Source organism: Anser anser, assembly GCF_964211835.1.
Source record: "Anser anser genome assembly, chromosome: 1".
Classification (NCBI taxonomy): domain Eukaryota; kingdom Metazoa; phylum Chordata; class Aves; order Anseriformes; family Anatidae; genus Anser; species Anser anser.
The window spans coordinates 149,305,581-149,330,534 of NC_139720.1; the positions used below are offsets into that span (position 1 = coordinate 149,305,581).

At 39.1% G+C, this 24,954-nt stretch overlaps 1 protein-coding gene across 1 annotated transcript in view; it reads left to right on the forward strand.

Moving 5' to 3' along the window:
- The window catches only part of LOC310903167 (uncharacterized protein), a gene marked incomplete at its 5' end in the record, with an annotated part of 26,913 nt that extends 6,811 nt beyond the window's left edge, over positions 1–20,102 (forward strand). The window contains one exon of the mRNA XM_083845907.1: positions 511–20,102. Within this exon, the coding sequence (XP_083702033.1) occupies positions 511–643 (133 nt within the window). The 3' untranslated portion in view covers positions 644–20,102. The remainder of the gene's footprint in view (positions 1–510) is intronic.
- Between the last annotated feature and the right edge of the window lie 4,852 nt (positions 20,103–24,954).

Sequence of the window (24,954 nt, forward strand, 5' to 3'; positions counted from 1 at the left end):
CCAGCCGCTGTTACAGACTCTGTCATGGATGGCTGGATGGTGGGGCAGGACAAAGAGGAGTGGGTATCTCCAAGATCCTTGTAGTAGCAAGCACTGCCATGCTTGGGTGCAATTTATATGTCTAAATAATAATAAGTTGCTACAGTAATTGGTGTCAAGTAATTTCCAAAAAAAAAAAAAAGATGTCATGCGTGGTCTGTTGAGTGCTCATGGACACAGAACAAAATGGTCACTTTATGATAATAAAATATTCATGTGAACATTATATTTTCATTAGTGAAGTGGGAGACCGCAAAATCAAATACAAGTAAAGAATGTGCTTTCAGTTAAACTGCTGATTTTGCAAAGGAACGTTAGACAGCATTAATAACAGGAGAGTATGAGGTAATCACAGCAAATGAACATGTTTTTAATTTCATCTCTTGTATTTAATCATACAATAAGAGAATATTTCTGGGTGCCCCACTGCATTCCTACATGCTTCCGTTTTTTTCTGTTTTTGTCTTTCAGTTCTATTCCTCGCTGTGTTATTTTCTTCCAAGTGTCTTACATCAGTAAAGGAGGTTTGGAATATTTTCCCCCAAACCCACAGGGAATGGGAAATGTCCATTTGATTACTCTTCCGTCTATTCAGATCATCTAATAAGGAGAGGTAAGCTGCATATAGGAAGTTCAAGATACATCTGAGTTTAGAAATTCACTTATTTCTGTGACACGATGGGAACTGTAATCATTTTTTGGCTAAGGAATTGCTGACTTTGTGAAATCTTTCAAGGCTACGGAAGTAGATTTTTTAAAGGTGAATAACTCCAAAGCCAGATGTTGCAGTCTCTAAAAAGCAGCTGTCATGGACGTGGATCATTCAGCCAAGACCCGGTGCACCACCTCCTAGCGACCCCAGCAAAGAAAACTCTTCCTACAGCTGGAGCTGTATAAGGACCTGGCAGGAGCCTCGGAAACGCAGCCTCCCAGGTATCTTTTTCTCACCCCTTCCAGCGAGCTGAAAGGGCCTTTCATTTCTGGTACAAAGCGTTCTGGGTTTGTTTGCTAACAAAAACTTCTTTTGTCCCAACTGACTCGGACCTGACGGAAGGTCCTTGGATGGTGCTGCAGCTTGGCCTTTGTTTTACCTTTCCCAGCTGATGTATCTGCCCCGTAGTTTCCTCTGTAACGCTGCCCTGGGGTGGTGTCCCTCTTGGTAACGACGGGACCTTTTTTCTTTGTTTAGAAACGCGTCAGAACAGCAAATGTGCTAAACATCTAACTGCATCGCAGTGGTATAAATTACACAGACGCGAGGTATCGATTGTGAAAAGATCAGATAGTTTTAAAGTCAGTGGATGGCTGTCAAGTTGTTAATTGAACATTTGCTGAAAAATGCCTGTGGGTAAGTGATCTAGATACTCTTGCAGGATTATCAAGTTTAAAAACAACAGTTGTCTGCCACTCTCCTGCCTTGGCTACATTTAAAGAAATACCAGCAAGTTGAAAATCGCAATCCCCAAAACATTCACGCTCAGACATCCTTACATTACTAATCCTTTAGACGGATAATACTGAAATAATTTTGCAACCCAATTTAATGACTTGTTGATTTTAGTTACTTTTTTACTTTCAGTTAGGAAAAAGCAGATTGTCGAGTTTCTCACTTCTGAAGGCTGTCTTTAATAATAATAATAATTAATTTTGATTTGCTCTTTCCATGTGCAGGTTCAACTTTGTAACTACGCTGCACACACACATCAAATTTACATATTACTTTAAAGAAATATCTTGCCTCCAGTTGGACTCAGTAATTTTAAAAAATCTTAAAGCATTCCCTTTTAATTGTTTCAGTAGGACTCAGGAACACACAATTGATGAGGTTCCCTTCTTTTTGAAAACAAGCCAACAGGACTGACAATATTTTGTCTCAAGTTAATTAGCTCCAGTAAATTAATTTCTGTCTCTTTTTATGAATAGGCTCAGGAGCTCACACTTTTTAGTGCTGTACAGTCTGGAGGTACTTTACATAAATGAAGCAGCTCTGCTCTGCATGTCCACAAGTGATGTTACAGCTGTTGAAAACCATCACAGTCCACACGACCTCTTTTCTTTCAACAAGCACATTGGTTTTCTTGAACAAATTTTATACTTTCTCCTTAGGTCTCACGAGTCAGTTATAAATAGATATTCATAATTCAAGTTGTATCTGTTATAGCAACATGGGTTTTAAAGCAAACTGTTGGGGGTTCGGTGATCTGATGTCCTCCATGGCACAAACAACTTGTCATTGAACTACAGCATAATATTTAAGTCTTCCTATGCAGACCTTAAGTGGCCATTATGTTATATCCATAAGTGAAGAGATGCTATAAGCTCAGCTGGACTGAATCCTCCTGAATGTCTGGTGAGGTCAAATTCATCTCAGCTATCTAAAAGTTGGATAGCTAATTCATTTTAACCTCTAGACTTCCTCAAAAAGTGATGGAGAGTCATTCATCCATTCTACTGGTAGATCTGAAGCCTTACAGTGAGTATATTCACAGTATAGCGAGTCTGGATTTATATTCCTGTTAATATTGGAGGATATAATATGTAGCTATGTAATGTAGGTATTGGTTGTACAATTGCAACTACTAATTTATCTTATTTTGCAAAGAGTTATGACACTGACTTTGTACCAGGAAGTTTATGCCTAATCAGATACCATCCACTCTCAGCACTCATCTCTATGCCAGGCTGGGCATCTTCAGTGATTCTATAAGTAGCTTGACACCCTCGTGCCATTGTGGACTCAATACTCTGCTCTGCTCATTTAACAAACGCATTCAACGTATGTTAAAAGAAACGTTCAAGATATGCTTTATATTGCTTGTGTCCATTTGTGTACGGCTCTGGTATTAATGATCACAAACTGACAGCCTGAAATGGGCATGACATATTTCCATCAGAAAATAAATGTCTCTCTCTGCTGGCTGTAAAGGGACTCTGGAGAACTAACTTACACATGCCCCCTACCCTTTGGATGGCTAAGAGAAATACATACATTTGTTTGCTTGCCTGCATGGATGGATACAAGGTGACTGGTTCAGAATTTATCAGAAACAAAACTGAAAACTTCAGGAAACATTTTAGGCATTACGAGGCCAAACCCTAACAATTTTGCTGAAAATCAGAAAACTGGAAGACATCTGTACTTTAAAGTTGTTCATTGCTCTCTGAGTGCTGTGCAACAGCTGTGGGACAGATGCTTAGCCAGCAAGGGAAGCCAGAGAGGAGCAAAATGAAGACATTTCGTTTTTTCCCTCTCCCTTCTCACAAACTGTTTGTTGATGATAGAGAAAGAAGGAAGGCACCAACTGTTGGGTCATTGTTTTAGAAAGGGCAGAATTACAGGGTGTTTAGAGGGGGGGATTAAAAACAGAAGCCAGAAGTGTCTTTAGTACAGTGGTAAGATGCTGAGGGGCAGGCATGGTATTCCAGCCATAGGTTCATTGGTGCTTTATTCAGAGGTAACCTGTCCATTTGTGTCCATTTTTGTCTATACTGATCTTCATTCCTATGGAATCATAGGAATGTTGGTGATTATTAGATTAGGTGATTTTTGACTACTGCTGCCTCCCAGCCCTGATATTAGTCCTGTCCCATACTTGCCTCTCTGTTCCCAGTCTGTCTCACGCATTAACCATGGGATTTCTACATTTGCTCTTGCCTGACCCCTGTCTCCATTTGGCCCACATCTCACACAGATTTGCTGCACACTCCTCTGCTCCATGAACTGATGTGCTAGACGCAACTGATTGAAAACCCCCATATTTTACTGATCAGATACAGGATCACGTGTCAGGTCAGAGAGGAAAGGCTGCAGAAACATAATGCAGTGAGTGACTTTGCACCCTCAGGCATATGGGGTATATGTTCCTGTTGCAGAGCAGCATGAGGGCTCTTAACATCACCCAATGCACCATTCTGATTCCCCATCACATTACCAGACATCGCTACTATTTTATCCACTGGCACTGAGGAATACCGACAGATATGCATCTCCCCACTTATTTCTCCTCAGCTTCACTTCTGCTTCCCTACAGTAGCCTACCTAATACTACCAGATTGGCAAATCCCAGGGACCTTCAGCATCCCAAGCTGTGACTTCAGGTTTGGCTCCACATAGAAATGAGACCTAAATATTGAGCGGCCCCTTTTCCTGCTCTCTGGTTTCCATCTGAAACCCTGTGGAGACTGGACAATATTGAGAGATGAGGGTCCTCGACCATCTGCATGCATTCTGGCAAATGTGTGACATATCTTCACAAGTTAGCATCAAACTGCTTTTTTATGTGCTTTCTCCTTTCCAATCCAAAAAGTGGGGTGAGACTTAGAGTGATTCTTTAACATCTTTCCCTTTCAAAGTGTTCCAGGAAGGCAGAAAGCAGAGAAAGCATTTCTCTGATGCTCCTGGAAAAGGGAGACAGGGTGGACAGGTGGCTCTGTCTTCTCATGACAACAATGACTGCCCCGGAAGGGACCAGGGGACTGTTCCACCTCCATGCAGCAAAACTCTGGGGACCAGGAGACAGGAAAATGAACAGGAAATTGTCATGTCTCCCATTAAATATCTCAAAACTTTCAGCACTGTCTAGAGCTTATTGATTCCCTCTGAGACTTGCTTTATGCTTACTAAATATCAAAAAGCTTTAAAACAGACAAGCAAGCAAAAAAAAAAAAAGCCACCATAAAAGGCAGCAACGCTGTGCAATCTTATTTACAAATAATGTAGCCAAAGTCTCCTTTCCCCAAACACAGCAAAGAAATACTCCCTCCTGTTCGGTGACTTGCTAATGCAGATGTACGTAAGCCCTGTTAACCGTTTCTTCTTCCACTGTGTTTGCAGTGTATCCCAAATAAACTGCTCCGTTCACATATTTCAAAGCAGAGTAAAATGTGGCTGGTGAGTGGTAGCTTTCATTGTTTCTGCCTTCTCTACGGAGAGCTTAATTTGGTCTGACCATCGTCCCATTAGAAGAACATCTCTGACCCCTTCCGGAGTAATCATATTAGCCAACTCCATGTCATTTTACACTAAAAAGTTGACTATCAACCATTGCCCTCCCATTTTTTTCAAAGACATTACACTCCTCAGATCTGCAAGTGCAATCTGTATGTCCTCCTCCCAAAATATATGGCCTTTAATTGGCAATATTAGTATCCGTATTGTTTCTGCTTAGCTGGAAAGTCATCTCATATTACTTCCTGCTTGTAATCTCTCCTCATCATTTCTCTTTTGATCACTGCACTGGTGATACTTGGTAGGTTTTAGTTAACAATTACATGTTGAATGTCCAAGTTATACAGTTTAAACTCATTTAATAAATATCTTCTTGATTTTGCTCAGATGTTAATATTTTCATCAGGATGTTATTCAATATCAATGCTTCACATGAGTCTGAAAGCCATTATTTTGTCAACATATTTACCTTTATTAAACAAATCAAATAATCAAAATTCTGACCTCATAAAAATACTATTCCATTTGTTTAACTTAACCTGTTTTGCATAAAGTCATGCTGACTGGCAGTGATTATGTTACCATGTCTTGTTTCCTTATGGATAGAGTCCCATATCAGCTGTTCCATTCTTCCACACGGAACCAAGGTCAAGTTAACTCATCTACATTTACCCTGTTTACACTTTTGAAATATCTGCATAGCATTAGATATTCTAGGCCCCTTGGACTTCTCCAGTATGCCAAGACTTTTTGCCAGAAAGCACCAATACAAGATTCCTTTTAAAAGCTTTAAATCAAGTTATCCAGGCCTGCCAATTCAAAAAGTTAATAGATGCTCTTTACCATCCACTTAAAGGAATGTCAGAATAGATGTCATTTCAGCCATACAGACTCTATTTTCATTTCTAAGTACAAATCAGAAATATTCACTGAATGTGTCTTTCTTTTTCACAGCTAGCAATGGAACTGTGTCATCACTAGGATTTCTTTTGTCCTGAATAGTCCTACATGAAGCACAGACGTTCTTATCTTTATCCCTACATTTGCGTAGATATAGTTCGCATAATGCTATACTGCATTTATTAATGTATGACATTTATTAATTTATGGGTCTGCTGGCTTTCAGTTGCTTTCTTAACTACAGTTGTTACCTATAATTGCCTTTCAACCATTCTATTGTAAATACATATATGTACATGCATATATATATACACACACTACTGTGCTGTTCTGTGCAGTAATTATCGTACATATATGAATCAACACTGAATTCTGTGTGCACATCTTTAATCAGATCACTGCCATGTACTTCTTGGCAAGTGCTAGTTTCAAGTTTAGTGTCCAATTGCTTTTGTAAGTCAGAATGAAGGATAATGCAGTATTACAACATGTTTTTCTTTGTGACAAAAATTTCAAGTTACAAGTTTTACAATATCTAGGGCACTGTAGGGAATGTGGAACAAGAGCTTTAGCACATATTATTATATTAGAAACCTTTTTGTAGAGGCAACATTTCTTTCTTTATAGATATTTGTTCTTGATTACACCAGTTACATGGGGTGGAAATCATCTCACCTTACTTGATAACTAAATAACCACACCTAAACTAGTCATTCCCTAGGGTGACCACATCTCTGTCCATAGAGAAAAACAGACATTTTAGAGCTCAATTAATCTGACCTATTTTGGATGCTTACATTAGAATGGAATGAATCATGCCTTAAAGTGCCTTCTCCCCCTGCCCCCCCCCCAAAAAAATAAAAAAAATAAAGGGGGACCAGGATGATTAGTTCTGATTTCGTTCTTTGAACTGCACACATATACATTTGATCATCCATACTGCAGTTTTGGTTTTTTTTTCCTCACTGAAAAAAAAAATATTGTTATATAATCACGAGGAAAATTGGAACAAGCAACTGCACCTGTGCATATTCAAGCTACCAAAAATTACTTAAAACCATTGTTTTTCTTTACAAAAATTACAAAGTGGACTAGGATTGTGAGTTTTTTATTATTTTAGTTAAATTTTATGAAAGAACTTAAAGTTCTTAACTAAACAGCTTTGCACTTAAGTAATGATTATAAATACATACTACTGATCTTTAAAGTTACTGTATTTAAAAAAAAACTGAACAAATTAAGAAAGCATTCTCTATTTCAAATAACAATTAAATTCATTCAATTTTTATTTGTTTTACTTAAATATTACTTTTACTACGCTTTGATTTTTTACAGTTTTTTAGGTTCTAAAATGTGTTTAAAATTTAAAGTAAAAAGTGGATTTCTTTTCTTCTACAAAGAAACCATAGTGACGTGAATAATCTGTAAGAGAGCTATCTGAAGGGATGGGAGGTGTTGAAGCTGATTTCAAACAACTCTTGTCTAGCCTATCAATCCATTTGGCAAAAGATTTCAGCATTCTGAGAGTGTGCAATTGTGAGTTGGGCACACAGATCACTTCAAAAGGCTTTGGCTAGTGGGCGAAGAATTTCTTTTGCATTTGACAATTCTGCTCTAGTGATGAAAGAGACAGGAAATCCTTGAAAGAAACTGGCTTTTGTATCTCAAGTTTTTTAAATTCACTCTTGGGTTCTCCAAGATACTTTTGATAATCATCAATATAGTTATTAACCCTGTAATTTGAACAAAGTTATTGGGTCATCAGGTAGGAGACCTCTAGAAATACAAATACATTACAAATAAACTCTATGTAAGTGAAAATCCAATGTTAGAAAATATCTTTCCTGTTGTTGATGTTAAGTACTTGTCTTCTCTAAGGGACTGAGAAACCATCAAACAAAATAGTTTATGTGTGAGGCATTTGCAGTGTTGACCAGTTCCTCTCTATTTATGCAAGCTACACCAACAAAACCTGTCAACCAGCCCAAACTTTTTTCTTCACTACATGTCACTGTGGATAGGAAATCCTGGCATGCAGGCCTTCAGGCATATGCCCCAAAGACTTCATCATGCACATCAGAGGTTCTTGATGTGAGTGTCTCTCTGATAACCAAGGACTTGAAGGAAACAAGCCATGAGACACATATCATTTGCTACAAATTATGCAACCATGTCAAATGCTTGAATTCCTCTGAAGCACATGGCATAATGCCAAGGGCTCCTCACCTATCGAAGTAGTGTAGACTAATAGAGTTTGTTGGTGCAATTATAAAGTACAGAATTCTTCCATTTATGTAGCTAGCAGCTGATTCCTGATTCTCAGTATCGGCTGTACTTACGTTGCAGCCTTCATGTGCTCACCTGGTTATGGTCACGCTGCCTCTTTTGCTGAGAACGGCTTGCTTGATGTCCTACCTTTTGTAGGTAGGATCATTCAAACAGCTGCTATGTGCATAATGGTGTCTGGTCGTTTCTGGTTTTTTGACCCAAATGACATATTCCTAACTAAATTGACTGTGGGTAGCTTTCACCACAAATTAAAAGCAGCACTTTTATTTGTGTCTCCTGATGGACGGCTAGACGCCCATCCATCTCTGACTTTGTAGTGTATACAGCCTCCATAGTAATGTCATCCTCCTTGAATGGCCAGTTTCTAACATCACTATTGAACACGAGCTGGCAGTGTGCCCAGGTGGCCAAGAAGGCCAACGGCATCCTGGCTTGTATCAGAAATAGTGTAGCCAGCAGGACCAGGGAGGTGAGCATCCCCTTGGTCCCACTTCTTGTAAATGTAAAACAACCCTCAGATGAAATCTGCCGAACAGCTCTTCATCATTGTTGTTTTATATCCCATTCCACTGTTTACTTCAGATTCATACATATCCAATGTGGCAACTCTTGCATGGCCTAATGAGTAGAATGTAAGTTTGTTCTAACAGCAGGTATATGACAGAAAAAAATGACGGAATAAATTTCCTGTCTCGTTTTCATTATGCTTCAGCTTTGGACTGAGTTATCATAAAGTAAACCACCCAACTCTTGACTACACAAACATTTTAATAACTACAGAGATTTTAAGTAATTTTTACCTTTGGTGAATACAGAATCCTGTTTATTTAGCAGATGACTATACTGACCTACAGGTATTAGAAAAGAAATCTTCCGGCAAAGATAATACTCTATTTTGGAATGGATATTGAGCAATTAAGGAACGAGCAATATTTTATTATTCTTGGCACAGAGGATATTTCTTGGGCAATGACAACCTGTTCCTTTTCATCTTTCCCACCCATGCATTGCAGCAACTGTGGCCACAGATGCCCGCACTGGATGAACACCTGTCCAATCTATGCAAGAAGGAAAGGAAATCAAGGGATGGCATGTTCACTGATTTTATGTATACAACTCAACAGTGATAAAAAGATGGAGAAGTGGAAGAAAGTTAAATTTAGCATGGTTAAGAGGAGAGAGGAGAAGAAAAGTGGCTGTGGACTTCAGAAACAGTCTTTGCAAGAGACAGAGCACTGTCTAAATGCACTTTTTTTTCAAAGGCTAACCACCACTTTCTGTGTCGGTCAGCCTTTCTCTAACAATGCACCTACTGCAGTGAGCTGAAGGAACCTCACAAAGTTCAACAAGGGGAAGGGCAGAGTCCTGCACCTGGGGAGGAACAACCCCAGGCACCAGGACATGCTGGAGGCCACCCAGCTGGAAAGCAGCTCTGCTGAAAAGGATCAACTTGGGATCCTTTTGGATAACATCAGCTAGCTATGTGCCCTCATCGCAAAAAAAAGTCAACAGCTTCCCGGGCTGCAATAGCCAAAGTGTTGCCTTCAAGTCAAAAGAGGTGATCCTCCCCCTCTACTCAGTGTTGGCGAGGCCGCACCTGCAGTACTAGGTCCAGTTCTGGGCTCCCCAGTAAAAGCAATGCATGGACATACTGGAAAGAGTCCAGTGAAGGTCCAACAATATGATAAAGGCACTAGAGCACCTCTCCTGTGAGGAAAGGCCAAGATAGGTAGGACTGTTCGGCCTGGAGAAGAAGAGGCTCAGGTAGAATCCCATCAATATCTGTAAATACCTGAAGGAAGGGTACAGAGGAGACAGAGCCAGGCTTTTTCAAAAGGTGCGCAGTGCCAGGACAAGAGGCAAGGGGCACAACCTGGTACACTGGAGGCTCCCTCTGAACACCAGGCAGCACTTCTGATGGAGCACTGGAACAGGTTGCCCAGAGAGGCTGTGGGGTCTCCCTCCTTGAAGATCTTCGAAAGCTGCCTGGGCACGGTCCTGGGCAACCTGTAGATATCTGAGATGGCAGCTTTTTACACCAGTTTGCAGGTACAAGTTTGTCCTTTCACATTCCACATTGCAAAGCAACAAATAAATTGTGCATAGTGTGAGATACCATAAGATCACTTATCTACTCACAGAGATAGGTTCTTTCTATAGTTCCATGGAATATTTCTCCCTTTTCTCTTGCCCTAACTACCTTACAACTTCTGAAATGATTTTCATACCACAGCTCTACGACATAAAAAGCTTTGCAGAACTCAATAAAATTCCTATGTGATATATTAAAACCCTTTCTATATACAAATGTCCTGACTTCTGCCCCAAGAGGGTATGCATTTTATTCAAAACTCTGCTTTCATTTCATATTTGAATTGTAGGGCATCTCTGGCTGTTGCCTTCCTGACCAGATGGAGAAGTGCACTGTCACTACTTTTTCTACTATTCAGAATGTCTCGGTGTTTTCCTGTTCACTTTGCTCTAAAAAAAAATCTGCATAACATAAAGGAAATAGTTCTTATGTGAAGCAAACATGGCCAATCCAAGATCAAGTTTTTCAGTGTTGTTAATGCACAGTCTACAGTAGGTTTCAAATAATTGAGCCTTTCTTTAGTTCAGCATCCAGCGAAAGGCTTCATAAACGGGGGAAAGATGGGACTATGGGTATGCTAAGTCTATCAGATAGACAAGAATAATCACAGCACTTCCAATTTCTATATTTGCCCTTAAAGGGGAAAAAAAAAAAAAAAAGAAAAAAAAAAGGCATTAAGTAGCCCAGTGCTTCTAAAAATGTAGGTTTCTTGGACATATCCATCACATCGTTCTAATATTAGCAAGTCTCCTGCGGTGATCATCTGTCTTAGCGACATTATAGAAAAATCCTGCCTTCTGTTAGGTATGATCTGAAGTGAGAATAGCCATAGTGGTCATATTAATGTCCTAAACATAATTAGCTAATTCCAAATGTTGACATTCATCAATAAATGCTTGTGCATTGCCAACTCATATAAGCCAGATAATTTCTTAGTTGTTGCACATAACTCCTTCACAGTAATCCTGACCATTTTTTTTCCTGTGGATTTATCTCCACAGAAATGATTACCAAATGAGAATGGTGAGACTTCAGATGAAAATGGATGATTATATTTCACTGTGCCAAGAGAAATTCTTATGACATGTTCCACTCTTAGAGTTGTAGGGCAATTTCTCCATTTAAGGCTCTTGAAAGTTAATATCCTCAAACCCTGTTGAAATAGCTGGCTGTCCCTGCTCTGCATCACTATTGAGCCTCACCATTTCATGCATTAGTTTAGTCAGATGTCTCTGCTCAGTTTCAGCTATGCACGTGTCCCTGTCCCTAAAGATATACAAATAGCACCAGGAACATCCTAGTGGTCTTCAGCGCTTCTTGCCCGGTGCCCAACAAATGCAAGCAAAATGCAAATGCAGCTCACTTCTAGCATTGCGATGAAATGAGAGAAATCGTGGGAAATACTCCATTGCCTTCTGGTGGGATCTTTCACAATGAGCAGCATGGAAAAAAACAGAAGGGCAAAGCAATAAACTGTGGAATCTTCCAAGAATGCAAAGCAGCAGTGTTGTAACAGCAGTGGAGACACAGCTATTCCAGAGCACTGTGTAGACATGACTATTCCAAACGCAAATTGCATCACCGAGGATAACGAAACCCTCTGGACACACTGCTCCCTGTTTCAGAGGACTTATCGTAGATACAGATGTCCAAAGAGAATTTCAATTGCATGTAGAATTTAGGTCCTTTTGATAAACCTTGTGCTCTGCATTATGTGGAGGATGAGCTACAGAATTGCTTCTGAGGGAATGGAAAAGCAGATTTTAAAGACTAAGTCTTTGCTAATAAAAAGATATGATATTTTTGCATTTAAATCACTGATAGATACGCTAAACTGGAAATACAGCCAAGTGCTGGATACTTTAATTTTGCCACAAGGTTCATTCAGCAAGGTCAGCCCTGTCCTCTTGCCTGGGATTGACCTTGGAAAATTGACCTCGGTACAAAATTAAAGCACCTTATCTTGACTGTGGTTTTACCACAGGAGAGCTGACGCACGTTGGTTTCTCTGAGGTTGAAAAAAATAAATGAGTTTATCTTTTTAGTGGTGGAGAAAAGTCCAAATCAATAGGCCCCTCTCCATTAGGGTATCTCTGCAAAACCATGGGTTACCTATTTTCTTCTGTGTGCTAACTGTGCACTAGAATATGATCAGTAGCCACCCTATGGACACAGCATTACAGTCGTGTGGCTGGTGGTAGCTGTATGTAGGACTAGTCTTGATAGTGACAGTATAAAATGAGCTGTAATATTTTAAACAGACAGAGGCTGGCGTAACAAGTAACCTTGGCAGTCATACAGATGACCAGTGAGGTGCTTTCTCTTGCATCCTTCTTACACCAATGGAAGCCTAAGGGGAAACCCACTTATTACGGCACGAAAGTGGGACAGACTATTTTGTACTTTTGCCCGTGTATGTTACATAGGGAAAGCATTTTACTTGCTTATACAGACTATCCCTGTCTTAAGAGAGCTCACTGGGAAGGCTATTCTGGCAAATCCTTCCTGGTGTGGATTTGGCTCTGATTTTTAACCCGTGGAAACTTTCATGTATATGCTCCTATGACACTGTAAGAATGATTTTTCTGATTTATCTTGAATATATTACTGACAGGTTAAAAATGATAAACACCCTCCTATACCAGAAAGGTACAAAACACAGACAGGCACTACAGTGACTACGGTGGCTTCAAAGCTAATTAAATTTACCTCAGAGCAGCTTTCCCCCACAGACAAACCCAGAAGTGCCAACCCCATCAAGCATTGCCTCACTCACCTCCCTGACCTATCCTTAAAACTAGAAAAAAGCTGATCAGCTCCTCTCCATTTCAATTTTGTGCTCCCCAGACTGAAGATCTTTTTAAGTCCTAGCTCCTGGCACAATGCCTTCTAGTCACTGGTCAGATTCAGCAGTGCCAGCTGCTAGCAGAAAATCCTACTATTCAAGGGATGACCTTATGTGCTCCAAACGTTGCTTTCTCATTCTGCTTAAATCATTTCTTCATGTTCAGCGCTTGCACTGACACTGTGATGTAGGCAGATAGGTTGCAAGCTTTCTGGTGCAAAAGTTATTATGCAAAAGATAAGAGAATTTGTATTTTCGGTTCAATGTGATAGTCTTTTTACTAAAAGAAATTAACAAAAGTTCACAGAGAGCACACAAATTTTATTTTGAAATCAGTGCCACAGTATCTATCCCTGATTCACTTATGAAAGATCCACTGTAAAGCCCTGTAATGCCTTGTGAATAATTTTAGTGATTCACTCCCATGCAAATCTCTTATTTTCCAATGCAAATATTGCATAAGGGTAGCACAGTACTCTTAAACATGAACAAGACATAAACCAATTTCATTCAGATTATGTTTGTGTCATAAATAAGGCTCTGTATCCACTCAGTTCAAATCGGCCTCCTTAAGCAGGCTTGCACTCGTTAAATCCTGTCTATGACCTCAGGCAGCCTGCTCTAAATGCATGACTCTTGCATGTGAAGAGAGGAGCTTGGAAAATAACACTGAACTGAGCTAAGGCTAAATCTATTTGGATTCATTACATCTATGGCTGGACCGTCTTTGTACATAACACTTGTTTACACACATTTCAAGAACTCTCGGTTTTGCATATGGAAAACAGAATCATGAGAATATGAAAAACTCACTCAAGTTTAGGTGACCTCAAGTCACCAAAAAATGCCTGATTACCCCTTCATACTTTACAGAAAATAGACAGTCAGTGCATGCCTACTAAAATCACTACATTCCTTCTGTCCGTTTTTTTTTTTTTCACACCACTCGTTTTCGGTTTTCTACTCATCCTACTAGTTCAAGCAGATTTTATACATGCAATTCTCTTTCTCTCTGTGTGTGTATGTCTGAAATGAATGCTATCATAGTGACAAGCCAGCATCCAGGCATATTTGGATGCATTTTTTTAAAGAACTTTAAGAATGTTCCAGCAGCATGAAGCATGGGAAAGTTTTTAAAAAAAAGTTACATATAGGAAGGTGACTGTTTTTAAACATATATCTTCAGATATTTTTCCTCAGTAAGTTGCTGTACGAAGTTTGCAGTTTTTCAAGATGTTAAAGTGGTTTGACTCCAGTTTAAAAAAGTTCAATGCTGTCAACTGTTTAATTTTTAAATACAGATATTTTTCCCCCTGTATTAGGCTTTGCTTAGCAGCCTTAGTAAGGTGCTATAGCTAGAAATCTTCTGTGGTTGTGCTGCAACAATTAAGGGATTTGACTCATGCTCACACAGGACTCTGACTCAGGAGCAGGAATGGCTTAAGCTGGCATGGCTGTAATGCTTCCTGCTCACAGTCATCTATTTTGGTCTAGCTTTCTCCTCTTTTTCAAGTTTACTATCTCCACTGCAAAAAGGGCTAGACCTTTTGGGAAGCAGCCATGCAAACAAAGGTTTTTGACCTGTCAAAATAACCCAGCACTGATACCTGGTCTTTAATTCATAGCCATTAGCAACATCATTCAGAATTTAGCAATCCCCGCAGTAAAGGTGGGAAAGGAGAACTGTAGCTGGGAATTGTTCCATCTTGCCCAAGGTTGGTCACCCTTGCTCCCCAGTTAAAGACCTTAGTTTGTGAACGTCTCCTCTTCCAAGTCTGTCTGTGGTGTCAGAAATTAATATCATCCATAGCCATGCATTGGCAGGATATGTTAACCAAGCCAGTTTTACCTAAGAAAGATTAAAGGAGAATGGGTGAAAACAGAGAGGTGCCTCTCCTGAAAGGATACTGAGGATCTAGGAGATTAAAACATTATCAGTGTGCTGCTGTTTGCAAAACAAAGTCCATTAAAAGCAGTGTCATGACCTGTGCTACAACTGCTCAGACAGAAAACCACCTCCCAGACAAGAGTTAAGTGGATCAAATACAACTCCACATGTTACCATGTCAAGTCCCAAACCTGACAGTTTATTTTAAGCTCACCTGTATCAAAAACTGACACTAAGATACTTGACTCTGCTGCAAAGCGTCTGGGTGTTCTGTACTGCCATTCTCCTGAGCAGGTTATCATCTTGGTCAGAGAGAAAATGAAAGGTGAAGGACCAAATAGCTACAGGTGATAACTTTTTGTAATATTACAGTTCACTTGTCATCCCTCTAAATATTTAGTGGCAAGAACAGGACCAAATGGACATGACATGACTGTGCAGAGGTCCTAAATCCCATTACACAGCTGGTGTGCAAGATCCACTCTCCACCTTTGCTTTAGGGTTTCAGGTTGTACCTACACTGGTGCAGATAAACCAGTTTGAATAATCTTGGCCTAAGTGTTGACACCCATTGAAACAAAGAGGGAATATTTTGCCAAGCTTAACAGGTATACTATTTGGCTCTAACTGTAACTTTAGACAAGCCAAAATGGATTCGTAGTCTAAAATTATGAGTAAATTGGCAACTCAGGGAGAACATCCTAATGGGAAAGGTAATATATGAACAGGATGGATTAAATTGCCAATGAAGAGGAACTAGATGAAAGCCTTCAGAAAATGTCAGTTTTAATTTTGTTCTGCCTCTTATTTTTCAGCAATTTACCAAGAAATAGACCTTTTACAACACTGGTCTTATGAAAACCTGCCAACCTTCTCAGAAGAAGGATTCATTAGAGCTATTTTCCTAGTAAGGCCCAGAAAAAGAAAGACAGAGTGGGTAAGAAAATACATGTGATCTCTGGAGGCATGAGTCGCCTACCATGTGAAGGCAATTTGATTGTCCAGGTCACCACACATACCATTTGTTTGCCACATGAAATGCTGGAGACCAAGCCACAGGCTCTTTAATGCTAACTTAAATCTCTGGAAGAGAGTTGAGCAAAAGGTTGTTTTACTTGTGAGCAACAGCAAGCCAACTTCCTAAGCATGCCTTGAAGTAGGGTACCACCAGGAAACGTGGTGATTCATGCTGGCGTGATTTCAGAAGGTAGTGCCCCCAGCCCTCTGCTGCAGCTCTCTGGGGAGGTTACCATGCCTACAGCACAACCAGGGTGCTTGCTGCTCAGCCGCACCAGCCCACGGCCCAGCACATTACATTTAACTGGAACTGATGGACATTTACGGCAGTACACCAAGTGTGAGACTGTGGCAGCTGAAGGGCAGGCATAGTTCCTGTTCTGTCAGGTGACAAAGGAGTGAAAATTTCTTTCCGAGAAGCAGAGCAGCCAACAGGAGCAATATACTTTTCTAAGTTGCCCTAACTGTGTTCGTTTTAAAGCATTCTTTTATTTGCTGGCATTTTGCACTGTTGGTTGATGTCACTTACCTTTTCCAAGCAGTGCTATGCAAACACAGCTACCAACGTGGTGCTTTGCGTGGCCATACGAGGCCAGAAGGTGGGTCTGGTACTCTACCATCATCGTAAATATAGCGATGTGGAGCTGTGCAGTCTGAAACACAGACACAGGCTATGTCTTCACTAACAGCTCACATTAATACCTTCCTCCCAAGAAATCAGTCAATACAATGTTAAGTACAGTGTGCCTTCTTTCCATTACACAACATGTTTTGACTGGGAAACACTAGGGAAATGAGCACTGCTGTGAAAACAAACAAACAAACAAAAAAAACCCAAACATTTGTGTAGACCTCCATGGTTACTCTGTTGTCTAGACAGAGGCCACTTCTGAGCTGAACTATTTAACATTTGAGTTTCAGGTGGTTTCTCTCTTTTTTACTATTCAGACATAATGTTGCCCCTTAGTTCCCTGGACAGGAACATCACATGTTACTTCTCTCCACACTTAAGAGAGGGGGAATTTTTTCGGTAGGGGTCTTTACCAAGTGTTGCTTCAGAGAAATCACTGGCAACATTCCTTAAAAAGCAGGCAGACAAAAAAAATAATAATAAAGAAACAAAGAAAAAAACTTCTTAAACCTATCAGCTTAGTATTAATCAATTAATTTCTTTCAATTCAGTGCAGTGGATTGGCAGTCTATGAAGGAGAATAACAGACCCTGCTGGCAGAAGTCCTATTACTTTCAGGAGAAGGGCTCACTGATGCATCAAAGCTCAGTTTGAATCTCACACAATCAGGGAAAGGTGCTGCCACCACATCAGAGTCACAGTATCATAGTCAGTTTAAGCCAATTTGAAAAGTCACTGCCACTGATGGGTCAAGTTCTTCTTTCTCACCCTTGGCCACATGTGCCTGCCATCCCTCCCATGCTGGCACACAGGTGATCAGTTTGTTGATCTCAGTAAATACTGGTCTTACCAAAAATAAAAGGTTGTTTTTCAGCTGGATCAGAGGAGAAGTGAATGCATTGTCAGGACAAAATCACCACTTTTGTGAACAGTGCAGTCTCAAATCACCACCCCAACATAACGATTGATCAGTGACTTGGTATTCAAGAAATCTGGTATGCCTATGCTTAAAAGTTCCTTTGAACATTCTTTTTTAAAAGACTGTATGTATCCAAGTTGCTGTTTGTAAGCCCCACAGTTTCTAGTACAACAGTTCTAGAAATTCAGATTTTTTCCAAAAATTTCTGGAATTCTAAATATTCTAAATCTTGGAATATTTATGAGGTTGCGCAATCATAAATCATATAGCTTCTTGTTATTATATCACCCAGTGAAAGCAATGTTAGTTGAATCAGTCATGGGTCCAGGATCGTAACTGTTGAGTAACTCAGAAAAGAAAAAAAAAGGTGTTCAGGCTGACTTTTATGATTTTATGCTGACTATATGTTAATTGTACAATTCAAAATACTGTCTCACATATCTGGTGCCATAAAAGTAAATCTTTAAAACTGATAGATCAGAATTTCATGACAGGAATAGCCAGTTAAGGAGTTAGGCTTATCCTTTTGGCCCTGAATAGGGTTGGTCAAAAATATGTTAAATCTAAAAAAAAATAAAAATAAAAATAAAAAAATTTGCTCAAAGGTACCTGTTAGTTCACAAGGAAGAAGTTTAAATAGGTTATAATTACTATTTAACTGTCTGAATAGCATTCACATTCTCATCTATTAATCACTGTGTACTCAATACTGTGGCTTGGAAACTTTTATAACATGCAGTCTACTTGAGTATATATGTTTGAGTTAATTTTCCCAACTATAGAAACTGGCAGTATAGACATATGGAAACAGACAACCTGCCTCCATCTTCTTGTCAGGATCCTCTGCCACCACTAAAACCTCATCACAATACTCAGGTAACACCGTCACCAGTGTTACATTGGCATTCTTACTTATAAAAGAGTTTAAGTTATGAATCCCTCTTATATATATTAAAATATTGTTCCAGAGCCTTATTTTTCCTGTTAAGCGTTTGATTTCATGAAATGGTGAAACATTTCACTGGGAAGACATTAGAGTATCTGTATTTTCATAGTTATGAACACTATGACTTCTAGTCACCAGAGAATTTCAGGTGAAGTTTAGTTATGAAAGAACCGTGGTAATAGCAGGACCTAAATTTGCTTAAGTCAAAAGATAACGCATATGGCAACAGATTTATTTATTTTTTTACTGTTAAAGCTCTGTAATAACGCTAAACAACTTGTGAATTGTTCAAAACAATGCACTGCATCCAGCTTGCGTCATGTTATCTCTGCTGAAAACCTATGCAAATAAGGTGTAGCAACTAATGACATTCCTTCTCTTTCTTAATACAAGGCTGAATTTTTCATTGGTAAATCATAGTATGCCTAGATCACTGATGGCATAATGGGCAATTACATTTCAAATCAACTTTAAAATTAGTTACTTCCTTTATACTTCCAATCATTTAATATCTAAGCACTTAAATCTTCAAGTGATCATTTGTATTTCATTGTCCTTCCTTTTCAGTACCAGGTAGGAAATAATTAGAAGGCTATCTTCTTTGTGGCTCTTTTCATTTTAAAATAATACCTATTATTATGTGTGTAATCAGAAGTAGAGTGGGATCATTTTAAATATATAAAATTAAATTGAATTATATTTGATAGCTCCAATAAATTAATAAAAGGAATTCTGACTATTTTTGCACGATTCCTTAAAGTCACTCCAGAATATTGCCTTTAAAAAAAAAAAAACCAAACCCTTATATTCACCTGTCTTGTACTTTATTCTGTATCTTGTGTTAGAAATATAAACATATGTATGTTTTAAGTGTTTCTTGTCTTATTAACAAAAACACTGCTATAAACTACAGAAAATAAATGATAAATTTAACGTGTATCTCAAATATATTTGAAAGTATAATATTTAAAATCTTTTTGAGTGACAAAGCTGGGAGTAGTTGCATTTTCACGTTTATGAAACGGAAATATTTTGTTGAAAATATGTTCTAGTTTCAAAATGAATGCAAAATATTTTTTTCTGCAATTAGCATACATACTTGCAAAGGTTCAGATAAAATTAGAATTCAGTCAAGATGAAAAACTACTTAACATGCATGAAAAGGGACCCACAATTAGAGACTGGAAGGGGGTTAGACACAATAGTGGGAATACATAATTCAAAATGTCACTCAGAAATCTACTTTGGAATAACATTAGTTGTATGCTGATTCTCCTGTTTGGCAACTCAGAATGTACTTTGATTCAAAACAGGAAAAGAAAGTGTATTTCACATAATTCTGTTTGGAAGCATGGCAAAAACAGGAACATTTTCTTATTGTTTCAGGATAAATCCATATCTAATTAAATAAGGCTGCTGTCTTTCACCCTGTTTTCACTCAAAAACCATAATTCATCTAGGCACAAAATTCAGTCCAGATTTCCTAAATTCCTCAACATATCCTCCCCAAGGTTTAACTCACTGAGAAAAAAAAAAAAAGTAATGCAGAAAAAAGAAGAGGGAAAGAAAGAGCAGAAAAGAGAAAGAAGCAAGTTGAATGAACACTCTATAAGATCTCTAAGTCTTTTCAGAAATAGAAAAGAAAAGAAAAGAAAAGAAAAGAAAAGAAGAGAAGAGAAGAGAAGAGAAGAGAAGAGAAGAGAAGAGAAGAGAAGAGAAGAGAAGAGAAGAGAAGAGAAGAGAAGAGAAGAGAAGAGAAGAGAAGAGAAGAGAAGAGAAGAAGAGAAGAGAAGAGAAGAGAAGAGAAGAGAAGAGAAAAGAAAAGAAAAGAAAAGAAAAGAAAAGAAAAGAAAAGAAAAGAAAAGAAAAGAAAAGAAAAGAAAAGAAAAGAAAAGAAAAGAAAAGAAAAGAAAAGAAAAGAAAAGAAAAGAAAAGAAAAGAAAAGAAAAGAAAAGAAAAGAAAAGAAAAGAAAGAAAAAAAGAAAGGGTGGAGTTCACTTATCCTTAGCTGGGGTCTTATTCAGATGTCTCCTCAAGGCATTCAAGGAGGAGAGTTGAGGAGAAAGAAGGACACTTTGTGGAGTAGCTGGAAAATAAAGCAGCAAGGACAGCGTATGGGGCATAAACAGTTATGGAAAACTGGCAGATAGTAACAGAAGAGTCAATTGACAGGAGCAAAGGTCAACATAAAAGAAATCAGTATTAAGGCCCTGAAGCATGGAGAAAAATGTCTACACACTAAACAAAATTGTTTACTGAGTTTTGATTTATAGCCACTGCATCGATAATTTCAGTTACAGTTCACCGCATAAGACAACATTTTTCCCCAGTCCAGACCTTGCCAGTAAATGAAAATATCTGATTTTCAAAACAAGTTTTCAGAAAGGGAGTATTAGGTAACTTAGGACTGATGAGTAATCATAATGTATTAAAATTTATCTGTATAATCTATTTCCTAAGTCTATGAGTTAACCAGTTGGTTAATTGTTCCACTTTCAAAAGCTGAAATAAAAAATGAGATGACCAAAAACACATTTAAGAAAGGCAAGTTAAAAATCAACAACAACAAACCCACATTATAAAACTCTAAGCTTTGCCTCATGTTCACTAGTAGCTATCCAGCTACTTGCTTACTGATGGCGAGTGAGGTGATTGACCATTAACTGTTCTGGAAGCTATCAGATATTGATAGCTTCTTGAATCCAAATTAATATTGTCAGTTACCAACATTTATGATAATGCCTTATTTTCTTGCAGCCTTTCTGCGTTAAACTGTTCTGCAGCCACAGGCAGCTGTTCTGGCACAAGGTGATCCATCCTCAGATCATGTATGGAACATAGGGGCTGCTGTTACATATTTTGGACATTGCGCAGGACATCACCTCAGAGACACACAGAAAGATATAAAACGAATTCCAGCACTTAGAAAGTGTTTCTTTAGCACATCGTTTGATGTGTTTGGAGGCACTTGAACATGGACAGGCATTCACTGCAGAACACATGGACTTAACATTTTTTTTCACTTCCTAGCTGCTTAACATCACGTCTCTATGAGGCATCACTTCTATGGCAGAGCAAACTGTCTATTTTTCATCCACTGCAGCATAAAGACATTCAAGCTAGCTTAAATCAGTTTTTCACTGGAGCAGATGAGGTGTATTCATGTGATCAGTTCTAGTATCTCCGAACACTAACCTCCAAAAAAAGCTTTTTGACAACTTAAAGTTGACAACTTTTTAAAATCAGTCCATTGAAATTCACTACTGGTTATCCTGTCTATAAATGATCACTTCCTGCAGCTCACTGCAGAAGTGTAAGATCAGCAAAGTTTTAGCTATAGCTAAAAGTATGGAACTTAATGTACACCCTTGCCAGTTCCACCTCTGCTCTGAGGGACACCAGATGTGACAATTGGAACCCACCTTGCCTTTTATTAAGGGGGCCTCTAAAGCCACGGTGAATGCTGAGCACCAAGGATTTATCTTTGATAACATCTCTTTTGGTCAGCTGTCTCATTTATTAGTTCCCAACACTGTTAAAGGATTCAACAGACCTACTTAGTCTAAGCGGGTGGCAAAGCATTTGCCGGATCAGGGACACGAGAAACCTAAGCGTTCAGTGAATGAAGAAAACAATTGCAAGGAACTGCATAAAACTGCTATCTTGAGCTGCTGTTAGAAAATAGAATGCAGAATTTCACCTACCATGAAAATTTTATAGAATGAATATTAATGTTATGAAGAGAAGTAGGGTGGATTTGCATTATGTATTTGACTTGTCCCTAGAGCACAGAGACTGACATAGACTTGTGACTGCATTAAGTATAACTAAATTTTAATTGAAGATGATTGATTGTTGAGCATTCTGTTAATTAACCTCTTTATTCTACATTTTCCTACAGAATCTGAACTGTCCTTTGAAAGCAAGTTTTCCAGCTTAACCATCAAAAAATATGAACACGAGCTTCATTCACAAGGATACTCTGGTAATAAAAACACAGGAAAAAGAAAAGAATGAATGGCAAATATAATAGAACTGGATTTGAACTCCGAAATGGTCCAGGCTAGTTACTTGCCATTTCAAAGCTAGAAGCCCAGTCCTCAGAAGCTGATAAGGAATTGGTCCTCATAATAGAGAAGTAAGCTCTCACAGCTCTATTTTAATTAAAAACAAAAACAAAACAAAACAAACAAACAAAAAATATATTAAAAAGAAATCCATCCCTGAAAGAATCTTTTTTTCTCCTATCTAAATGCAACCAACTTTGTTTCCTATGAGCTTTTATTTCTCTGCTTCATCTTGGATTTAAAATAAAATATAAGATTAATCACAAAATAAAATTTCTTCATGAGTTCTGCATTATTTGCTGACAGACTTGTGCAATACGTCTGATTTCTCATCCTAACATAATACAAAGGTCAGATTTGTAATAAGAATGATTCAAATAATTTGCCCAGGATAAAAAAGGGTACTTTTCTCCTAATGCAAAATAGGATCTTTCTAAATCATGTACTTTTCTCAAACGATTGCAAGTGCTATGTTAAAAAAGGAACCTTGTACACACAGCGAGATAGGGAGAGGGAAGGATCCTTCTCCGATCAGTCAATACCAGTCACCACAAGCAGCTGTTCCACATCTAATCAGGCATCACTCCATCACTCTCCAGCTGCCACACACATGGCATCTTTGAAGCATCTTGTCAGTGACTGTCTAATGCAAATTTCAGCACCTTTACTTAGCAGTGCAAAACAGATCATGATTCACAGAAAACTAGAAGGAAAACAAGGCAGTTAAAATGATCTACTTGCTTTGGGATGGCACACTCTACCATCCAGACTGAGATTTAGGGCAGGATTAATCTAAACACTGAAGTTATCTCAACACTAGAGGCCGAAGCCAAATTGTTTCTCCGCACTCCCTCAGTGTGTGTCCAGGAAAAGAGATGGACACCACGAGACAGTGATCACCCCATCCTAACACGAATGTCAGAAGTGGTGTGATGAACGGCTTCCTAAGGTACCCATTGCTTTTCACTGACTGCAGAGGAAGCACAGACTAGACATCTTATTTTATAGGCTAAAATTAGGTGAGATTAAGGCTATCCAGCTGCTCCAAAGTCAGACAGCATTCATTTTCCTTTTACATACTTCATAGGAGGTGCAGATAGTAGAATGGGGAAAGGATGAAGAGAGCTCAGTGTGGGTAGTTGTTCAATATTTCTTTTTAGACTCATCTTTCAATGTGCGTCCCATCCATTATTTACTGCACACCATCTGAATGCTGCACTGAATAGAAAATCACTCATTTTCTCATGGGCTTTTCAATGATGCTCTCATTGTAGTACTCTATTTCTACACAGATATTAATGAATTTATCTTCCCAACACCCTGGTGGTATTATTATCCTCCTCTTATGTGTTGTGAGTGGAGACACTGGAAAGTGAAAACTGTCCTCTAATTTTGTTTCCCTCACATAACATGCTTTCCAGCTGGCTTTTTCAGAGTACTTAGCAATGTTTAGGCCTTCATAAGGTCAAAGTACTGTTCCTGTTCACTTCTGCTGTGATTATTGTTGCTTAGCATTCAGCTGAGTAGGCTCTCGGGTCTTTTAAGGTGGATACCCGGAAAATGAAGAAAACATAAGGACCCAAAGGCCTCTATTTGATGTTCTCTGCCATATTCATGACACACTTCACAACATTTGCCGCCAAACTGATATGGGCTGTTTTCACTATCCAGCTTTGACTCATTCCCTGCATGAATGCAATTCCTGTGCCTCCTTTCCTGGCTTGAAGAGCCTTGGCTTCTGGGGCTGCTTGCTGCTAGATGCTTCATGTATCTCAAACACCAACAGGTACAACCTGAGCCATTCCCCAGGTACCCTGCCAACATGAACAAGCTCTGATAGACCGTGCCTAGACTGAGTGGTACATTTATACTTCTCTACTCAGCACGGGCCCACCTCCAGGCTAAATAAAAGAGGCCCATAAGCCAAACCTGAGCTCCAGACATCTCATCCCTGACACTGCTGGCTCGCCCTTCCCTGGCCAGCTCCAGCTGGATCTCTGCATAAGTAATGCCTCGGGCACAGTCCAGGGGATGGCAACACTCTTAAAATGCAAAATGGAGGAGGCTGCTTCAGTCTAGTGGATGGCAACACAACTTTTGCACTACTTTATACTTTTAAAACCAAAAGAAATTCCCACTTGAACAGGGTAATTATGTCCTCAGACCTCAGCGGCCTTCACAGGGCAACATTTCACGGCGTGGGTACCTATCCTGCTGAAGGATGCCCCTTGGTTCCAGCAGCAGGAGTTGGTCCTCGGTCCTCTTCTTCAGCAGAAGCACTCCTCCTGGGCTGTGTGGTCAGAGCAGGTCCCCATGCGGGACAGGATGACCTGCCAATATTTGTCTGAAGGGTGTGACCCTCCTCTTTCCGCA